The sequence below is a fragment of the Apus apus genome, chromosome 12 (genome assembly GCF_020740795.1).
Source record: "Apus apus isolate bApuApu2 chromosome 12, bApuApu2.pri.cur, whole genome shotgun sequence".
Lineage (NCBI taxonomy): Eukaryota > Metazoa > Chordata > Aves > Apodiformes > Apodidae > Apus > Apus apus.
This window is the reverse complement of record NC_067293.1, coordinates 3,878,987-3,900,456: the sequence shown is the minus strand read 5'-3', so window position 1 is coordinate 3,900,456 and position 21,470 is coordinate 3,878,987. Positions and strand designations below refer to the sequence as shown.

Genomic DNA, 21,470 nt, shown 5'->3' with positions numbered 1-21,470 from the left:
AATAGGTTTAAGCTGCTACATTCATTGCAACATTAAACTTCTAAGGTTGAAAAAATGTTCTTGGAAGGGTCCTAACAGTCATTTGAGTGATACTTGTAGCCACTTAGTAAATGATAAATGTGTTTGAACCAGAAACAAGAGATTTCTGTGAAACCATTTATGAGGACTTGATTGTTTATAATTATTTTTTTTTTCAGTGGAAGAGACAGCAATACTAGCCTGGGACACTGCAGTTGTATCCATCACTGGTGTCAGAAGCAGAGAGGAAAGTTAAAAGGCTACAGCCATAACAACGAATCTTAACCAAGGAAAAGCAGCAACTGAAGAGAGTAAGATGTACAACTGGGCTGTAAGAAGGACACTGAAGAGACTGGAAAAGCAGACACTGTATCAGAACATACATTGCAGGTATCTGACAGACTATGGAAGGAGAAAGAGATTTCAAGCTTGAACAGAAAACAAAAGGTTCTTTTTAGCTTTCACCAGCTTTGATTCAGGAAATAGGAGCTGAGTAAGCTCAGTGTGATGTGTGAAAAGGTTGCCACAGTGAGCAAGACCTTTATGGACCTAAGAACTACTCCTGACAACCCACTGGGTGAAGGAAGCACTGCAATAAAGACCTACAAAATGTAGCCAGTGCCATTAGCTCTCAAATCCTGCTGGAATCAATGCCAGCAGCAGACACCTTTACCACGGCAGGTGTTGAAAACTACCCATATTTATAGCTGGAATCTGTCATCTACAAAACTTTAAACACCTCATGATGCAGTGAAAAAGTTCATGTCTGAGCCATAGTCTCCACAACTGGTAACCTAAAGGAACATGCTTGTTTGTACCCTGGTCAAATGTACCAACCTCAAATAAAAATAATAATAATAATAATAAAAAAAAAAGAAAGAAAATGACCCTCCGAAGCTTCATAATTTGTACATTTCTCTCAATACATCTCCTGTGGAAATCACAGATAATTTTTTCCTTACAACACTTTCCATATTCAACAGTGACCTTCCCCTTGAAGATAATCAGACAGGAATCTCGTAACTCCTGGAGTCCAGCCTAGAACAGAGCCCTCTGCACATGGTGTCATTCTCCTTGTAGGCCCTGAAAGTGTTTTCTTAAGAGGAAAGTTTTCCTTGTAGCTGGACACTGAACAACTGACTCACCGATCATTTCAAACCCAAACCCCTCATTGATAACTGCAAAAAAAGGTTCCAGCTGCTCAGATGCCTTTGCCAAAGGATGATGTTCACTTTCTTTGTAGTGCTGTTCTTCAAGTTCTGCTTCCTACTCCCAAATTGTGCCTCACCAGGAGACAAGGAACAGGCTGGGTTTGTGCAGGGGCAGAAGGAAAAGTCTCACAGGGAAAAACACCTCTCAAAAGAGACTATTTTCTTTCAGTATTCAGCTCTACTAATAAAATTGTCCAGCTCTTTAAACAAAAAGAAATTAAGGTTAAATTAATCTTGTCATACAAAATTCTATTTTAACCTACATTTGTTTAGATCCAAGTTAAGTACAGCTCCAAAACCTGGCTGTTTAGTTTCCCCAGTGCTGGATCTAGCAATTCAGGTCTGCAAACCACAAAAAGGGGCTCTGTGCTCTTGCCAGATCCAACCCAAACAGAAGGGAAGCAGATGATCTGTGTCAGTAAGCACTCTCCTTACTGGATTAAGCTTATTATTAACAAGATTCAAAACCCTATGGTGTTTGTTGTCAAATATATACGGGCAAGACTCTGGTGTAAGACAAAAGTGTGTAAATGGATAAACAACCTGCTACAAGTGAAGGCATCTTTATCTTCATGTATTGTCACCACTGGTGTCCCTGTTGGTCAAAACCAAAGTCCTAGCATACATCATAGATAAAAGTGTTCTTTATTTTCCTGGAACAAGAGTTAACTTTTGTTTGTCACTATAAAAGAATGTATTTCCTGATATGTCATGAGGCAGGTCACTTATCTAGAAAAATAACAACACGGACATTTGAAAGAACAAACAACAAATCCTCATTATTTACTATGAATATATAAAACCTGAAGCGAAATCAAACTGAGTAACTACATAAAAGTTATGAAACAGTTTGTATTTTACACACAGAGTATGTACACTTGTTTTGGAAATGTAGGTTTTATCCATGCAAATTGAATACAAAAAAACTATATACAAAACCAAAAATAACAGTAGGAACATTTTGTTTTTTTCAAAAGAAACATATATGTTGGAAGCTCCAGCAATAATGGAAGTCCTGAAAAAAGACTCAATACAGTATTGTACAAGGAGACAATCTTCTGAAGTGTGGAAGATGCACTTTACAAGAACATGAAATGCAAAATGAATTAAAATGCACTATCAAAGCTGTCGCAAGTATATACACAATTTAAGCATTTATTTTTAAATGAGCACTCCAACTGTGCCTCAGAACTGCTTCTGTCACCTCCTGCACACATTTACATACTGATGGTTTGGCTACACTGACTTCTCTGAGCTTGAGAAGAACAGTTACAAAATCAAGTAGAGTTACAAGATCAAGTAACTAAATACCAACCCAGTGGTAATTGTAAAGCAGCCACATTTGCTTTCTTCTACACAGAACACCCAAAAGTATTCACATTCTTTCCAACTGTAATCACCAAGCAATCCTTTTGCAATGCCTGTGTTTGCCCCTCAGGGGAATCAGAGCCTTGCACTACCTGCTGGTGCACCAGACATGACCAGTTAAGAGCCAGGAATTACCCCAGTGGCAGCAACGCTTAATGGAACACGTCCACGTGGAAACACAGCTGTCACCATGGGCAGGTGAAGAGCATCATCCTGCAGATGCTCCAGAAAGCATTTTAATACTGAGCAACAGGATTTCCCATGACAGGAAGGGCACAACCAAACCCTAAACAAATACAGCAATTCTGGAATGATTTCACTGGTTCAGTCATATTTAAATTTTAAACCACCACCACCAAAAAAAAAACACCCATCCTTGTGATTATTTCCAAATATTCTCTATTTCACAATCTGGCTTCATAAAACTAACGTGAAAGAAAAAGTTACCTCTTCTTTCCCCCTGTTTTAAAAGGGGTGAGGGAATCAGTAGTGCCAAGAATTCATTTGAAATGACTTCATGTTGTAGCTCAGTTATAAAACTATTGAGGGAAGTTCTCATTTCACTTAAGTCACAGCATCACAGAATCATTTAGGTTGGAAAAGACCTGGAAAAGATCAAGTCCAACCACAAACCCTGGAAAGTTTCCCAAAACCATTTGCTGTCTGTTTGAGCTATTGTCCTTAAGATACTGAACCAACTCCTGGAAAGGCTGCTTGGTTTTAATATTAGGATTCTAAAATGTATATGGAAAAGCCACATGAAAAATTCTTCTTGAATTTTGAATTCTTCTTGAATGAAAAATGCAGTTGGCTGTAAAGCCTTTGAACTAAAAAGGACTGATTATGTCATTTTTATAATAATTTGTATTCTTCCCATAGAAACTGATCAGGCAGCCTATAGCAATTTTGTCTCCCTTTGCCTCCCATGTTAAAGAAAAAAAAATAAGATTAAAAAAATACTGCAAATAACCACAATGTTAAGATAATACTCTGTCAGAACTGTACTCTGTGAAATACTTAAAGACACAGAAAGCAAAGTGGCATTTTACTATGTAAAAAAGACAGGAACCAGAACTGCTCCTGTGCAGTGGCAACATTAAACTGAAACTCAGCTAATCACAGATGTTCTCTATTTTAACAGTCCAGATCACCAGATATTTTCCACACAGGGAGAGAGGAGTTTGTGCCACAAAATACCTGAATAAAAAAGAGTTGGCCTCTCCCTCCATTTGTAAATGAATTTCACATATTCCACAGTGTGTTGAGGATGGAACAAGCAGCAGAAGCACTGCTTTGATTCACTCAGGTGAGAGGAGAAGTGACACACTAACCTCTTAAGTGTCATGGTGCAATTCCCAACCAGAGCAGCTCTGCAGTTTCTAGAGCAACCTACATCCTTCTTTGCTGGTAGAAGTCAATATTGGCAAACATCTACTTAACTATTTATTACTCTCAAATAAAGTGACCACTTCCCTTGATGTTTTTATTCAGATTGCAAAAAAAAAAAAAACAAACCTATGAAAAGAATTCTGCAGCCCATGCAGGAGGAGGCAGCATGGAGCAAAGAGGTGCTTCCTTCACAAGTTGCACCACGCAGTCCAGTCTCCTCACTGCAAAGCCAAGGGTGATGCCAATGGCACCAGGGCTTGGAATGGACAATGTTCTCTGCACACCCAGCAGCACTATCTGCAGCACTGGGATAGAGCTACCCAAAATACAGCCTTTGGGACAAACAAAGATGTCAAATTTCTTGTTACTGTAACCTCAAAGAAAGCTCCATGTACTTCAGGATCCACCTCCCCCAGCATGAAGCAGCTACAAAACATCTATTTCTTTCTCTGCTAAATCCAAGGGCTTTTCCCTGTGAAGTGATTCCATGTGAAATTGACTCAGTTCACCAAGGAGAGGGTGCTCTAATACTTCACCTTCCCCCCCCCCTCTTTTTTTAATATAAATTCCAAAGAGTCAGCTGTAGAAAGGAAATATATCACTAGTTTTGGGGGTGTTTGGTTTATTTGCTTTTGTTTTTCCAACCAGGGGTAATCACTGGTTAATATGATGTATCTCCTGGAAGAAGCACATCCATTAGCCTGACCAAAATCCTCTCCTATCCACAGGAAGTGCTAGAAACTCCCACAAGTTGCTCTCAGATGAGAATCAGTTCAATTATTAACATGCTTTATCTCTGCATCAGCACACAGAGTACTCTGAGATAAACAGGCCAGCTGCAGCTGGGTTAGATAGATCTACCCTTCATACAAGCATTTCAGGGATCACCGGAAGGAAGATGGAAGATTCTCTTCAATCTCAAGAAGTTTTGATTTCAGTCAAACAGATGCCTTCTCATTTTTTTTTTTTTTTGTTTGAATTTGGCTACAAATTTATGGTACAGTCTGAGAAGACTTGACACTAAATGATACTTGAAATAAAAGTTTTTAGTGCAGCAAATAACTGATGTAGCCCTCACCTGCCATGTTATTGAGGTGACACACGTTGCTCTGCTATGACAGCTGAGCCACTGTATGTGGCACATCAGGAAATTTGTATGAATCTGTGTAATATTTTCCAGCTTCCTTTGACTTAGCAGAGATCACCATTTTTAGTCAAGAATTTGACACTAAAGCTTTGCTAGTCTCCAACAAATGTAACCTGCATTTCCTATGGTCTCCAGCTCAGGTGTTCCATAAAACAAAGAGATGGAAACTACTGAAGCCAAGAGCAAAACTTGCATTGCCTTCAGTGAAGCTAGAATTTTCCCCAGAAGTTCTCATGCTTCGTGTCATAGTTATTTATAATTTCAACCTATTTTTTTATTTTATTCTTTCCTCATTGTTTCATGATGATTTTTGTTCTTGGTTATACTTTGGAAGGCCTCCGGGTACATGAGTATAGATGTTTTGCTGCCTCCCCAGCAGTGTCTCAGTACAACACAGCAGATGTGAAGCATTTCTGAAATACTGGGTGGGGAATTGACCACACTTGGTAACAATGATTTGAATAGCACTGCTTTAAGATCTCACAATGTCTGGGATATTATTGCTTAAATGAAAGATCATTCACATGCAACATCCTGCATCCAATGATATAAAAACCACAACCAGTGCACAAGGCCAGAAGCCCTGTCACTATGTTGATTCACTCCAATATACAGCTCATACCACATTATTGCAGTAACTTTGTGTAGCATTCACAATAAGAAAAGCACCCTAGTTAACTCTTAAATCTATTAGGAAAACTTCATGCAGTTTCCTAAAGCTTTGAACGTGGATTTTCCTTCAAGCCCAAACTAAAAACTGAGCAACTACATTAGGAACTGGGCAGGCCTCTGTTTTTAACCATTTATCAGCTGGACCAAGTATTAAGTAATGGCACTGAATGCTAAACAAAATAGGAAAAGGATATCCCAAAGATACTAAAATGTTGGGAGCAGGGATTCTGGAATCACAGTCATTCACCAATGCCACTGGAGCAAGTTCTTAAAAAAGAACCTAGAGGAAGGAGGAAAGTGGCTTGCAGCAATAAACAATGCCAAGTCACTCCATCTATGAGCAACCAAAATCAGTAAGAAGATGGTGGGAATCAAATGAAAAGGCAGAAAGGGGATAGTTGTCAAATTCTCATCCAGGGAAGACAGCAACAATTTCTACAGGCTGCTTTAAAATTCAAATCTAAACTTCAAACCTCAAATTCAAATCTTTTTTGACAGCTTTTTTTGCAGATGCCTCTAAAAAATTAAATCATGATAGAAACAGTCAACTTTAGCAAAGCTTTTGATTATTATCATTTGTAAAAGCAGCTAAAGTAAGAGGAGAAAAAATTCATCCAGCCACAGAGGATCTTTTCTCAGACTGCTCCTAAGGATACTTGAAGGCCTTAATCTTTGCACCACTAAAAAGGAAGCCCTGGAAGAGTCATGATAATCCTTCCCTTAAGCTTAAAGGCATAATAATTTACAGTGAATGGCAAAACAAGACTGCTTCTAGCAAGTTTTTGGTGAAGAACTCCAGAGTACTAAAAAAAAGAAAAAAAGTTATTTAAGAAACAAGCTAAGCTTAAAAAAACCTGGTAAGGATCTGGCATGCTACATCAAGGGAATTCTTAATGATCATACTGTGATGCAACTTCATCAATTTAGTTATAGTAGGAAAAAAGCTACTTTAAGGTCAGAAAACATTTAAATATCACGATGAAAAAATAATATAGAACATTTTAAGCCAGATAACAGAAAGTGACTATTTTCAGTTAGCAGCTGTATGGCTAATATATTGAAATCAAACTGTTGTTGTTGTCAAATACCAGAGCAAGGAGTTGAAAGACAAAGACTTATTCTTTTTGAATAGTCGTGTTCTTCAAATGAAGCAAGTAAGTTTTTTGCTCAATGAATTATATTCCTTTTTCCATTTTAGTCTTAGTATGATTTTTCAGATAATGCCTTTAAAGAAAAATAAGACACTGAAGTAGTTAAAATGAGTATGATGTGAATGATTTAAAAAAGAGAGATCTGAAATACCATATTTCAAAGCAATCCAGTTTCCTCAAACCAGTATTTATGTAACCTAAGATTTGTATACCCAGGACTTTGCAAATTAAGTTTGACATCAGCCTCCACACGAGCTGTATTTTAAGAAAACACTATATAAATAAGTGGGGTCTTTAACTGTTACACATGAATCAGCTTGTTTCAATGGATTTAAAAATAATATGTCTTTAAACAAAAAATCTTGTCATGAGAAAAAGGTTATTGTTTCTCTCAGCTATTGATTTTAAGGACTGTAGTAAATGAAGTAAGAAGCAAATTACATCCTTTCTTAATTCTTTTATGAATTATATTACATGGGATCTTGATCAATTGGAAAGAATAGAATAAAATCTTGTTACATGGTTGGAAAACATACCCCTCAACTGAAATTAACTTGGCCTGAAATAAAAAAAGTCAGAACTTGTTTTTGTTTTAATTGAGCTGCCTATTAATGAAGAACAAACTAATGCAAACAGATATTACTGAAACATTGAAATTATCTGCAACTTGTCCAGAGAAGAATTCAATTCTGTATGGTTTCAAAATGTTCTCAAAATACTAAGAATTTGTGCAGAAGCAAAGAAATACATAAAGCTTGGAAGTTTCAAGAAACCACCACAGTGGAAATGTTTCTTTTTCACATTTATCCAGCAAAGCCTAATGTCTCAGCACAGTGACATGTGAACAAAGTGATTGGTGTGCTTTGCCACACTTGTGTAAATTCCACAATAAATCCCATAAACACTAAAAGGATAAACACTGATATTTCTCAACTAAATTATGGATATACCTGTTTTAAAATGTGATGTGAGATCAGGAGTAGTATTACACAAAATCCTGAAAGTCACAGCATAAACCTGAGATTTTGGCAGTTTTATCAAAATGTCCTAAATTACTCTGTATGCATTTCTAGTCCTCATGCCTTCCTCACTGTGTGTATTTGTTTGTCCCAAGCAAAGAAAAGTAGACAACTTTTTGTCCAACAATACATTAAAGCAAAAGTGATTAGGTATTATCAAATTAAATATCATAAATAAGAAGTATTTACAGTATCTTCTAATTATTAAGACAACAAAACAACCAATTAAATTGTGCAACAAACGTAAAACATCCAACATCAAAAATGTGAAGTATTACTTAAATCTTCACATACTGAGTTTACAAAAAACTATTAAAATATTTAAAAATTTCCATTTTGTCTATTTTAAACAAAGGAATTTCCAAAATGTTTAAGACTATTAAGAGTTATCAATTACACAGGCACTTCACATGTAAACAATCTACAGTACAACTGAAAAAAATATTTGGCACCAACCTAGAAGACTGGAAAAAACTCACTAAAATGTGTCCTTTTCCCATGGTTATACTGCTTTGTGTCATCACCATAGACTCAGACTAAATACTGGCAATGTTAGAAGTGTGTGTAAGTTACAATCAGGAGTGCAAAAAATAAAGAATGCAAATCTTAAGCTTTCTGAGAGAGGAGAAGTGGATGACAAGGGATCAGTCACTCGCATCGTTACCATCGCTACATTTTTGTCTACCTTGAAATCAAATGATTGAGTTGAAAGATGAACGTGAGGGAGGGTGTGCTTTGTACTTCTAAAAGAATTCATTTTCATCGTAGGAAAAGAAATCCAGCATTTAACTAACACTGTGAGATGTTAAATGGCAGCTTTTAACGTAAATTAACTGGCGAGGGAAGAGAACCTGATGCTACCAAGATCTCTTTGTGCATCCAACTGCAAAAGGGGAAAAAAAAAAACCCAAGAGGAATATTGATGTTCTTTTCACTGTCAGCTGACTCCAAGGTTCTCATGTACAACTCCGAAGTAAGGCTCTCTACAGCATTTGGACAGATTCTAGTTCTTGATGGCTTGTGTGTTCCCACGTAGGAAGCTGAACTGCCTCAAAGCAATCCAAATCAACAGACTGAATGAGAAGTTGTCTGGCTTCCAAGAAGCCACGTCACATGGAGGAAAGCTGAGATACTTTCAACGCTGGCAACTCAAGCAGGGCTTGAACTGTGAGGCCAACCTTCACCAGACCCCTTTCCTCCAGAATGTGGTGAGGCAAGCAAAGTCTCTCCTGCAAAACAAAGAGGTCTACGTATCAAACTTACTTCATTTTTCCCCCCAGGTAACAAACACGTTCTCTCTGAACTCACACAAACATCACTAAGACACTTGTATATAAAACGTCTTTGGTTTTCAATTTCACATGTGGTTCTCTCCAGAAATTAATGGCATCTAACATCTGTTTTAAGTGTTAAACTACAACATTGGATGATACATAAAAGACTGCTAACTTCATACAGCCAAAGACTCTTGTTTCTTTTCAGAAAAACAGGCTGATGATCACTGCTGGCTCAGTGGCCTACTTTCCCTTTCCTTTTTTTTGCAGGCTTATTACCAATTTTTTCCTTGGGAAAACTTGGAAGTACTGATAGACTGAGTCTTCAGTAATGAGCCAAATTCTCCAAACCAGTCATTTTTCAAAACTCAGCACAAGCTGGATAATTTTCCCAATGGCTAGCTGGTGTTACATGTGATTCATGACGTAAATCTTAGCATATCTGACTTCTGCATGGCCTGTAGCTCCACGTTAGATAGAAGCTATGGCAGAGCAGTAACCCAGCAACACAGGGAAGAGGATGAGCTTGGGCAACAAAAGCATGAATGCCTGCAATGTGCTAAAAAAAGATAGCTAATTAGTTAGGCCTCATTTCTGTAATTGCAGGATTCTTCCTAGGCACACACTGAAATTCCTGCCAAAGTGAGTTGCTAAACTCAAGACTATCAAATATTACAACATCATCCTCTTGCATCAGTTCTTTTGTTTAGATAACTTATTTTACCAGGAGGTCACTCTTAGAATCACAGAATTCTTTCTGTGGAAGAGACCTTAAAGATCATCAAGACCAACCATTAACCCAGCACTGTTAAGTCCACCACTAAACCATGTCCCTCAGCATCACATCTATTATTTTTACTGTAAGGAACTGACTAGAAACCCATAAAGTAGCTTCCTGAAGTTCATGCCACAGGCCAGAAATGGGACTTCTTTCCATATATTCACATTCCCCGGTCAGTGTTATAATCACTCTTGCTCCCTGAATTAAGCCCCCAAAAAACCCAACTTCAGTATTTGCTGGCAATTTCTGTGGTTATGAATAACAAGTCAATAAAAGCAATGAGGATACCTGTGGAACACCCAATTTTTTACAAGCATCCAGAAAGTTTTCAACATTTCTTCGGCACTTTGCCATACTGAGTTTAGGCTGTGAAGACAGAATGTTAGAACATCATCACACGTGCATGAAGGATTATATATTTCTGATGCAAATTCAGTAACAGTTGCTAAAAACACAAGCCAAATTTTACGAAGACTTGGTAAATGAAAATAGCCCTTGAAGGAAACTTCTGAGCCTTGTTTAAGGTTTCTCACGGAAAAACTGAAGTGAGGAACGCAGCAAACTATTAGAGTAAACACAATTCATGGTGGTTTAGTGTTGAATTCCCAAAAGCTTTTTACATGTAGGATGTGAGAGAAGTGAGATAAATGACTTACCACTGCTGGTGATGGGACATGGATGCTGGCTACAGAACGTGGCCTTATGTGATTGGCCAAATGGCAAAGAACTACTCCATCCATCAGTGCTGCTCCAATGTCGTCTGGCAAAATCACTTTTAACCTTGATTCAAGATTCTAATTGAAAGTGCAGAAGTCAGTTACCTTCAACTTTAGCTATTTTTTCCATGTTTAATTGTAAAGTATTCGGTTTAAAGGGGGTATTTTAATACTGAAGTGAAGTAAATGGAGACAATTCACACTTCACTGAGTACAAATACCCTTTTCTTTTTATCATTAACCTTACATTCCCTTTGCTTATTGCTTTTCTTTCTTCAATTCAACTTCTTTCTTTCTCAACTACAGACATTGAGAAAGACCCTCAGCCAACAATACCATGACCCATAGCTCTCAAAGCCACACAATGAACTCACTACTCATGATTTAAGGAGAGACATGTTAGGCTGAATACCTCATTAGCTGCTAGTGGGAAGAATCTCTGGGTTCAAATCATACACAGTTTTACCAGGAGAAGAAGAGGGAACACAACCACTTTGGACATGGCTACTTCATTTGTAACAAGTTAAATAGCTGATAAAGGGGTGGCCAAGAAGCACCCACACTTCTATAGTTCCTGGTTGGTATTTTGGTTGTACCAAAAATAGCACTACTGTAGCCTCTTCTGTTAAATTCCTTAGGAAGAAATATCACTGCAGAGATGCTCCTGTTACAACCATAATGATCTGGAGACCTTTATAATAAAGGTTTAAATTGTGGTATGTAGCAAACTAAATGCACTGCACCTATATATGAAATAATGGCACCTACATTGCGAAGCTGTCTTATTTGTTCTCTTTCTTCCCTTAAATGCTCCATTTTCCTCCTCATTGTGAATCCAGGATCCACTGCACCATAGTCCTGGCGAGATGCACGGCTGAAAGCTATTAAACAGCAGTGAAGTTAGTTTTCAGAATTCAGATTTTGAACATGCAATGACCTAAAATCTACCACCGAGGACACAAACGGGAAAAAAAGCTGCAGAACTTTTCAGAAGAAACATATTTAAGTATCCTTCTGTAAGAGATGCTGTCTGTGAAACTTTTCCGTCAAATAAAATACAGATATCTTACTTAAGTGCAAATAGATAATTAGAAAATATGGAGACAGAATTGACTTCAATATTCAAGTAACTGTTTGAGTTCTACACTCCATTTGCACTTTTCTAACCACATCTTGCAATCTAGCTTGGAAGGTATTTTCATTGTGTGTTCCTTTTAACCAAGTATAAAGTCTTTGTGAAGACTAAAAAAAGGGACAGAACTCCCTGATATAACTTACAGTGAAAGACTTAAATATATACACACACACACACACACATCTGCGTGTGTTGGGTGCTCATTTGTAGTGAATCAGTGATAAAGAACTAATTGAAAAATATGAAATATCTAAATGTTCAGAGTTCTTCTTTACAAAGAAGGTCTGGTAAATAACTTCATTCACTCTACTATCCTTCATGGTCTGAAAGTCTTCAAATGACAATTGTATTATTTTATAGAACACGGGCAAATAAAAACCCTCCTCTAGTAATGACACGATATCTTTAAGTATTTTAATGTACACGTTTGAGTAACAATATTAATACTTAGACCTTTGTAACTTTCTGTGGTGTTTCTTATAACTTTCTGTATTGTTTCTGATACCTCAAGTGACTTCAGGGCCCTAAAGAAGCCACTTGCATGACCTCAGCCAGACATACTCTACTGCTGAGGGCTCAAAGGCCAGTATTAAGGAGGACTAACTCACTCTGCTGCTATAAATGCTGAATGAAATCAAGCTGAAGAATTAAGATCATTCTTAATGAATTTGCAACAAAGACTGTTCCCTCAAAAACAAAGAAGAGTGGCATGTTGTGGAGTCTCCTTCTCTTTTGTGGAGTCTCCTTCTCTGGAGACTTTGAAGACCCATCTGGACGTGTTCCTGTGTGATCTGCCCTAGGTGTTCCTGCTGTAGCAGGGGGCTTGGACCCTATGATTCTATGATTAACTGGAAAAAAGATTGCAGTGGCTTTTCCAAACCCTGTTTCACACTGGTGACATCCAACAGTCACAAAGACACTTGCAAACAGAAGAATACTGTCATTGCAAAAACATGGTATTCTTTCTACCTAGATTTCAGAGGACTCAAAGTCTGGTTTAGGCAATAAAACTTTCTTAGAAGGGTATGGCACAGTCTTGGAAGAGTCAGGGTGCAACAAAGCACTAAGCCATAAAACTCCAGGCAAAGCTCTGCTCAAAGCATCCTTTCACAGGACAAATTACAAAAACCTACTTCTCTTCAAACCCTCCTGCCTCAGCCATTATGTCTGCAGAACAATCACATCCCTGCTGTTTGACAGTGACACAACATGCACAAAATAAATCAGTGCAGGAAAAAAATATGTAAAAATTAATTTGAAAAAAAAAAAAGCAGCTGTCCATGCCTTTCCCAGTTGGATGCTTGTGATAAGCACACTGGGTGGATTGCTGGACTGTGGTGTCTGTTCATATTCATTCCAGTCCATCCATCTGCCATCCTTACCACATATTCCAGCCTGGGATCTAAGCATCTGTTCTACCATGCTATGTTAAGAGAACAGCAGCTTACCTGACCTTGGTTTGAGACCAAATGGACCATGAGTGTTACTATCTGTCCTTTCATAATCCTGTTAAAAGAAAAAGTCAATTTTATTCCATTCATTAAAAGAATTAACTCCTGTTCCCATCAAGATGGTGTTTCAAATAGTCTCCATTAAGAAAAGTGAGTCTTTTTGCTTAACTGTAACGTGCTCTTTTGAAGGGGACAGTATAACATAAATGGTTGAAAGTAACCTCACTACATGCAGAAAAAATTATCTGAGCAAGAAAAGCAGGACCAGATTAACTAAAATCCACTCCAAACCATTTCAAACTACTGCAAACCATTCTGTGAGCAGCATCAAAGCCAGCTGTAAGCAAATGCAAATATCCTCCCAATGCTTAGCAGCAAAATATTTCTTGAGAAATATTTACTTTCAATTATGAAGATCAGATTTTTCTCATTTCATCATCTAAAAAGAGATGCACTCAGTATGTTCACAAAATATCCTTACTTCAACTCTTTTCACTGCATTTGGGAGATGTTCTCACTCTGCTCCCTCAGGTTCCTTATTGACACAAGGTGAAAATGTTAATAATCTTTGGTGTATTTTGAATTTGAATAAATTCAGAGCTCAGCAGATCAGTGCAGCCACCTTCAGACTACATGGACATTTCTTAAAAAGGAAAGCAACCAGTGAACAAAGCTCCAAGACTGCACCACAAGGGCAACAGCCAGAACTGTGAAGAATAAAACTCTTTTCTAAAAAGTGTCACTACCTTTGGGTTCCCTGTGAAATATAAAATATAATGCCCCAAGTTTTACTACAAATCCTCTGGACGTCTAGTGCACAGAAGACACCTACAAAATATCATAGAATCAAGGAATGGTTTGGGTTGGAAAGGACCTTAAAGATCACCTAGTTCCAACCCCCTGCATGGGCAGGGACACCTCCCACTAGACCAGGTTGCTCAGAGCCCCATCCATGCACACTTCCAGGGATGGGGCTTCCAAAACTTCCCTGGACAACCTGTGCCAGTGTCTCACCACCCACCAAAATAGCTTAAATAGCTATTTTCATTAGGAAAGATAATGGAGACAAAGCACATTTCTACACACCAGTCATAAAGACATTTAGGAGAGATCAGACAGTTGCAAAGGTAAAGCAAGCTGTACTACCTGTCTCTGGCTTCTATCTATTTTTGAATTTTTACTGTGATGAAATATTTCTAATTGCAGTTTCAGAGCAAACTAACAGCTTTACATCTGCATGGAAAACCTGATGACAAGTAATGCACACAAATACATGTTTGCTGACTGAAAAAAAAACACACACAAAACATCACAAACCTCAGATGACACAGGAGACTGTGGAGACACATTAGTATTATCACTGTCTTGCTAAAAAAGAAATCAAAGATACGAAATTATAAAAATGAAAATTATGATTTAACAAGAAACAGAAATCATGAAATACACATTACATGAGATGCAACATTTGTCAAGTATGCAACAAACTGACAGCAACTAAATTTAAAAACATGTAAGTCTGTTCACTGTTAATGTTGAATATTTTCCATGACCTCTGCTTGAGAGGTGGATTAACTTTCAGTAATATACTGAAGCAAAGAGTCCTGCTTTTCCCAGTACACAATCTTGATGACTTTTTTTCCCAACAAAGGATTATAATACTTATTTCTGCTTTGGAATGTAAAGTCTGCTTGCATGGATTCTAGCCAACATTCTCCTGTTCCCAGGTGTTCATAAAAGACAAATTAATAAAACATTTTCTTAAATATCTTACACAATGACTGTTTCTCACCTCATCATTCTCATTTCCACTTGAACTTTTCCTGGAAGACTTATACTGCAAAATACACATAATTATTACTTTAAAATGGAAGCATGGTTTTCTTTGGAACTAAATGCCTTGATATCATTCAGATGTTACTTATTACTGGGGAAGCTGCTATGAAAAAAACATGTTACAGCATCAAAAGAGCAAAAAAGAAACAAAACAGAAAAGGAACATGGAGTTCCTAGGTTAGTCAAGATCTTCCCTATGTTGACTGAGAGGAAAAGAGCATTTTTAAACTAAGTACTAAGGTGAACTCTGACTTCATATGATAGTTGATCCAAATTAGGAAAATCTATGCAACTTGTGAAAGTTCCTTTTACAATATGTTTTCTCATGTCACTTCAAGACTGGATTGGTTACACTTCGGACTGGCTTGACATTGTAAAAAAAGTCAATTAAAAATAAAATCAGTATTTCTGATTCAGCTTCAAAGCCTGATCACATCTTTTTCCCTATTTAAGACCAGCACTTTTTCCATGGGTCCATCCAATTTGTTTTGCACTGCCTTCATCACTGTCCCATGGGCACAATATGAGTTGTATTTCCACTGGTTTCTCAGAACACCAGTGACATCCTTTCTTTCTTTCCCAGTTTGTCATGGAAGACAGACTTCATGACACTTGTTTATTGCCTTGTTTTTGCAAAACTACCAGTGATGCAGTATTTTTTGTTACTGGTACAAGCAACTCAATTAACTACAGAGACATCTCTATAGCCATATGTAATGTGATTTCAGGTATCTGCTTCCATCAGAGCTCAAAACTGAAATCTCTATTAGCATTTAAAGACAATCCTTGAAAGTTACCAGGAATCACTAATGCAGAGGTCAGTAAAATTCAAGTTGGGATACAACTCCATGTACTCTTCAGGAAAAAAAAATTAGCTGCATCAGTAAAAAATGCATCTTAGCTGTATGACATGCTCCCTTCTCCTAGAATTTAATTTCTTTGAAGTTCCCTTGCATTTCACAAAGATGTATGATGGGAAAATACCCAAGAAACTAAGTTCTTAAGTGACAAATTTAATTTTAGCTCAACCTAGCACTGGTCAGAATTCTCCTATTTCTATCCCATACCCCAAACCAAATTTCATTTAATGCTGCTCTAACTTTGTATCTGTTGTGCACTAAGCAGACACTGACATCTGGTGAACAATGGTACAAACTACAGCAGGAAAGTAACAAAAAATTTCCTCTCTAAAATGCAAACTAATGCAGTGAGAACCAAAATGCATCAACCATTCTTATTACCATGCTGCACAAAATGTGTCTTTTTCTTGCACTAAAAGTCCCTCAAAACAGATGGGGAACATGGGGAAGGACCAATGACTTGAAGATTAGTTTCTTGCTTTACCAGAAGACAACTGTGAATTCCTTTATGGTATTTAAAAGATAAACAATGTCTTTGGTTGATTTTTTCCTCCTGATTTTCCTGCACTCTCCACATTACCCTAAATACACACATATATTAAACTCAAAAGAGCCAAATAAAAATTACAGGTTACACACATAATTAAAAGCATAACAACCTTTCAGGTTTTCTTTATATATATATATAAAGTATATAACTTTACTTAGTTGTATAGTTTTTCCTACTCTCATTTTTAAAAGTGCCACCCACCCATACTGTCCCCCATTACCTTGAAATACTCTTTTCTAATTTGTTTACTTCTCCTTCTTTCTTCATTCTGCCAAATCAGTGGCTGTGTTTCTGGCCAGTGCTGCTCATCCAATGAATCCTTCTGGTTTTCCACTGGCTACAAGGTTCAGAAATATTTTTAGGTAAAAGTTCATTACACCTTGTGTGCAGTAACACAAATTATTATGAAATACAATTACCAACTCTTTGCCTCTCATAATCAAGCTTTATGACATGTAAGTGTTAACCAGTCTTAATGGTGATTCTGGTCAAAATAACTTACTTCCTTTCAAATCCTACTTCATAGAAGAAAAAGAATTTATGATACCATTCTTAAAAAAATAACACTCTTTTCTGCATCGAGCGTGATTTTTGTAGGTATGTTAAGAAGCCACCTAAAGCTGCCATAAGTAACTTCCAAAAAGTGTGGTTAGCCACTAGGATATCTAATTTCTCCCTCTGAATACTCACAGCCCAGGAAAAGGATGGCTACAACAAGACAATTTAAGTATTTCTCTGCTGTTCCTATCTAAATGATTACACACGTCAACTGGCTGTACAGGAAATTGTATTTTGCAACATATTCTGAAAAGACATTTAAAGCAGATTTAGCCTTAAAGTAACAATGAATATGTATGAACACATCTATTTCAAGAAAACTGAAAGGAGACAATCTGGAGGGATCATTCTGCAGTAAGACTACAATTACATTTCCAAATATTTCTTCATATTAGAATATCAAGCCATTTAAAGCAATTGTAAATATCTGATGGATTAAAATCTAAAATAATGAAGAAGTACTGCCATTTTATCATATCATGCAAGCTTCTCAGTGAGGCATGACGAATGGAAGACCAACAGAATTAAAATAATTTAGAATTCTTTTTAGAAAAAGAACATTATGGTGAGGCAATAAAATTTATTTGTAAAGAAATACAAAGACCATGTAAGTAAAACTTATTTCTCATTACTTTCAAGATCTTAAAGCTAGTACCACATGCTCCTAAAAGAAAAGGCACCATTCCATACAATTCAAATCATCATGAAATGCAAGTTCTTCAAAGGGTTTCTATTTTCCACTACAATTACAAACATACAATAACTGTGTAAGTAACCATATGAATGTATAGAAGTTTTCTGCTAGAAATATGAAACCAAAAATCAAAACAAATCACTTGACCATTCAGCCATCACATTTACATTTGGATATTTACCTGCCAGCTGTATGTGGACACAGAGGAATTCACTTCTTCTGTTGAGATACTAAAAATTAAGAGGAGAAGCATTACAAAATTTTCTGTATTTTTGGTATACTTTAAAACCAACTTACTGTAAAATATAAAAAACCCACTATTAGAAAGCTCCTCATCTGCAGCACTACACTATCTTTTGGCTACTTGTATATGGTTGTCACAATGTGGCTAAAAAGTAAAACAATTTGACTAAAGTCTCAAATCATATTTCACTCTACCACATGCTCACAACAACTCTGCCACACTACAGCACATCATTCAGAAAAAAAGCTTTTTTAAAAAAACATATTGATCTTTAGAGATTACTAATGCACCTCCATTGGTTTGTTTCTCAAAGCAACTAAAGAAACATTTTTCTCCAAGCTGACAAAACATCTGTTTTTAAACTTCTGGAAGACTCACATGCTTCCTCCTTTCATTGTTAGCTCTGTAGAAGTTAATAGGGAAGGGAAAACATTTTAAGATGGAACATTGAAACTACAAAATCTCAAAAATCCACTCTGGAACATGGACTGCCTGAAGATCTGGTGTCACTTCAAAGTTTTCCTTCTAAATCTTTCTGTGAAATTCACTTCTATCACCTTACCAGCAACCACCCCATTCCCACTGCACCAGCTGGCTCAGAAGCTGTGCAGTGTTACCAAAGGGCAAACAGCTGGGGACTGAATCTAAGAAGGACTTAACACCATGTGCAACCATCATAAATCCCAAAGGGAAAGCCACTAAGCCCTTAGCTTCTGATATTTTGTACTCCTTTTCCTTCCTTCTTTCTGTTTGCCTCAAATAAATAATGCTACTTTTTAAAGCATCAACTTTCCTACAGGCTCGAAAGAACCAGTTGGGTTTTTTTATCTGAAAGGAAGAAGCTTGAGAACAAGTTATTTGTGTAGCTTCTATTCCATGTTGAGCTCAAAATATTATGACAGAAGGTGGCAGCAGAGACACAAATACCAAAATAGTAAGAAAGGTGCCATACATTAAAGTATATCAATACCATTTTTCAGATTCCATTGGTTGCTTTGGCCTGTTCCTTGTGCTTACGGAAACAGAATTATTAAGAAGCCTGGAAAGAAAAGAAATACATATTTCTCCAACTGCTTTATAGTTAAACTCTTATTTTAGAGCACAGGTCACTGCGTAACATTTCCTGTAAACCAAAAGTTTTGAAAATTAAGGTGTCATTTCCCATAAAATTAGAATATGTGTGTACACACATGAAATCCAAGCCCAATCCTGCTTCCATTTAAACCAATATTGTTTCCAGCTCTTGAAATACTTCAAGATCTGAATTTTAAATAAAACTTGACAATTCAAACCCAAATGAAGCCTCCTCTTATTTTTCTCCCTACATATACACTGTTTCAACTGATCTCACACCTCTGAAGTTATGCTGCACTCAACAGAAAAGGACTCACTGTTTACTAAATTAGAAGATGGTCAGTCAACCTAAACCAGACAAGAAATGATCCACAGGTTGAACCCAGGAATCAGTCAGTAGAAGCAGGTAAGGTAGCTGAGGAAGAAACACACTGCAAGTGCAAAGGAAATGCAGGGGAAAAGGAGAGGTGGCAAATGGAGCAACAGACTAAGAATGAAACGAAACATCTAACACCGAAATGAACCGATGGAAATTCCATTTTTCTAAACAGCAAACAGTCAAAAAAGCCTAAACTTACATAGATGCAGAAATGTTTTTTTTCATCTGGAACAAACACATACCACACATATGCACACAGGAAGAAGATAGGAGCTACTACAAATGTTTAAAGTGTTAAAAATAACCAAGTAACCAGTAATACTTAAACCTTTTCAAGTAAGTGTCATGTTGAACAGTAACTAGAATGATTATTTCTGAATTCTTGGAGGTAGTAATTTTATACTTAAGACACTGACTTCATGTGCAGAACTGTGTATATTTAAACTAAATTAAAGAGAGAACTAGAATGTACTAAGGAATCAGAACAACTATTCAATGGAAGGAACCAAAACAGTAGGCACCTTTTTATATTTCATTACTACATGGGGCAGTACAACCATTAACTTTAAATGGTTCATGGTTTTCAATCAGACTTCTCTCATTATTGTGGTAACTTTGAGCTCAGTAATCTCATTTGCAGTTTAAATCTCTGTGTGAATCTCAATTGGATGGGATTATGAGAAGTTAAGCCTGTAAACCAACATAGTCTGCAGCATCTGCTCTCTGTATTTTGTCTTTAGAAACTTAATGCTGAGGGTGCACTGCAGAATTAAATTATACAGCCTGAAATAAGTGCTAGAAAAAATTAATATACAGAGCATAGGTTGTCAAACCATGCTATTTTGAAGTTACTACTTTTTAGAAAGAATTCCCATTAAATTAGCATTTTATGTTCAACTGAAAGCAATGACAAATTCAGGCTTTGTAGCAAGATGTGACCACTACAATAAAACGGGCTTTTAAAAAAAATAATGGAAATTTGAGTCACCCAAACAGTTTGGATCAATACCTGCACCAAAACTGACATTAATGGTGTAAATTAAATGATTGTATCTAACACAAGCCACTTTTTAATACCCACTCTACAAAACGTAAGGCAAAACTATTCAAGCCAATACAATATATACACACACTTTTCAGCTACACTGTTTCCATGAAACATATATAATTGATGTTTGGGTTTATTATAAACTAAGTTTATTATAAACAAAGTATATTTCCATCCTTTCTTTGTGTTAAGGGCTTTTTAACAACCCTTTTTGAAACTTCCTGTTTAAAAACTAAAGAATATTGATGGGGAAGTAACAGCACCTTCAGCATCTGTCAGGTTAACAGCTACTAGTCATGTCAGAGAAACCTGAATTTCCTGTAGAATAAGGAATTGAAAGTTTTTAGTTAAAGAAAACAGTGAAGAAAATTAATCCAAGTTTACTACATTGCAGACTAAGGAATTCATGGCAAAGTAGTATATTCAGTTGGAAGAGGAAAAGAAACCTGCAGTAAAGAACTGTCTTCCAGGAAATACAATGCAAAATTGAGTATGCAAAATGAAAGTTCAAGTAGCTCAGCAACTCTTTCCATTCATACAACTCATTAAATCACTTTTTTTTTATTATTAGACAGATGAATTATCAGGTCAATGACTTTCTGATGGTCACACTGAATCACTAAGACAGACCTTGCAGAAGACATTTGTGTTGGCACTGCAATTAACTTCCTACTTATGGAAACCACACAAATTCTGGTGTCACAGAGGCAGCACACAAACTAGTACTTTGAAAGGGTTCTAAAAGTCATATAAAGTTTGAAATGTAAATTTCTCAATGCACATATACAATGACACATTTATATATTTTAAACTAAAAACACCCAACATTTTGACTCATTAGTCTATTTTGATATCATGCAAGTTTAACTCCTATTCCACAATTCTGGCTAGATGGGAG

General features: G+C 36.7%; 1 protein-coding gene across 7 annotated transcripts in view; it reads right to left on the bottom strand.

The window, feature by feature from the left end:
- Positions 1 to 1,981: 1,981 nt before the first annotated feature.
- The window catches only part of LRCH2 (leucine rich repeats and calponin homology domain containing 2), a 43,734-nt gene continuing 24,245 nt past the window's right edge, over positions 1,982 to 21,470 (bottom strand). For 2 of the 7 annotated variants that reach the window (XM_051630729.1, XM_051630734.1), the window contains 10 exons: positions 19,042 to 19,110; positions 18,009 to 18,057; positions 16,796 to 16,912; positions 15,122 to 15,166; positions 14,650 to 14,700; positions 13,330 to 13,387; positions 11,515 to 11,627; positions 10,687 to 10,824; positions 10,319 to 10,396; positions 1,982 to 9,204 (listed from right to left, as the gene is read on the bottom strand). In XM_051630729.1, the coding sequence (XP_051486689.1) occupies positions 9,085 to 9,204; positions 10,319 to 10,396; positions 10,687 to 10,824; positions 11,515 to 11,627; positions 13,330 to 13,387; positions 14,650 to 14,700; positions 15,122 to 15,166; positions 16,796 to 16,912; positions 18,009 to 18,057; positions 19,042 to 19,110 (838 nt within the window). In that variant the 3' untranslated portion in view covers positions 1,982 to 9,084. The remainder of the gene's footprint in view (positions 9,205 to 10,318; positions 10,397 to 10,686; positions 10,825 to 11,514; positions 11,628 to 13,329; positions 13,388 to 14,649; positions 14,701 to 15,121; positions 15,167 to 16,795; positions 16,913 to 18,008; positions 18,058 to 19,041; positions 19,111 to 21,470) is intronic. The other 5 variants (XM_051630731.1, XM_051630735.1, XM_051630732.1 and 2 more) reach the window with 3 other exon arrangements.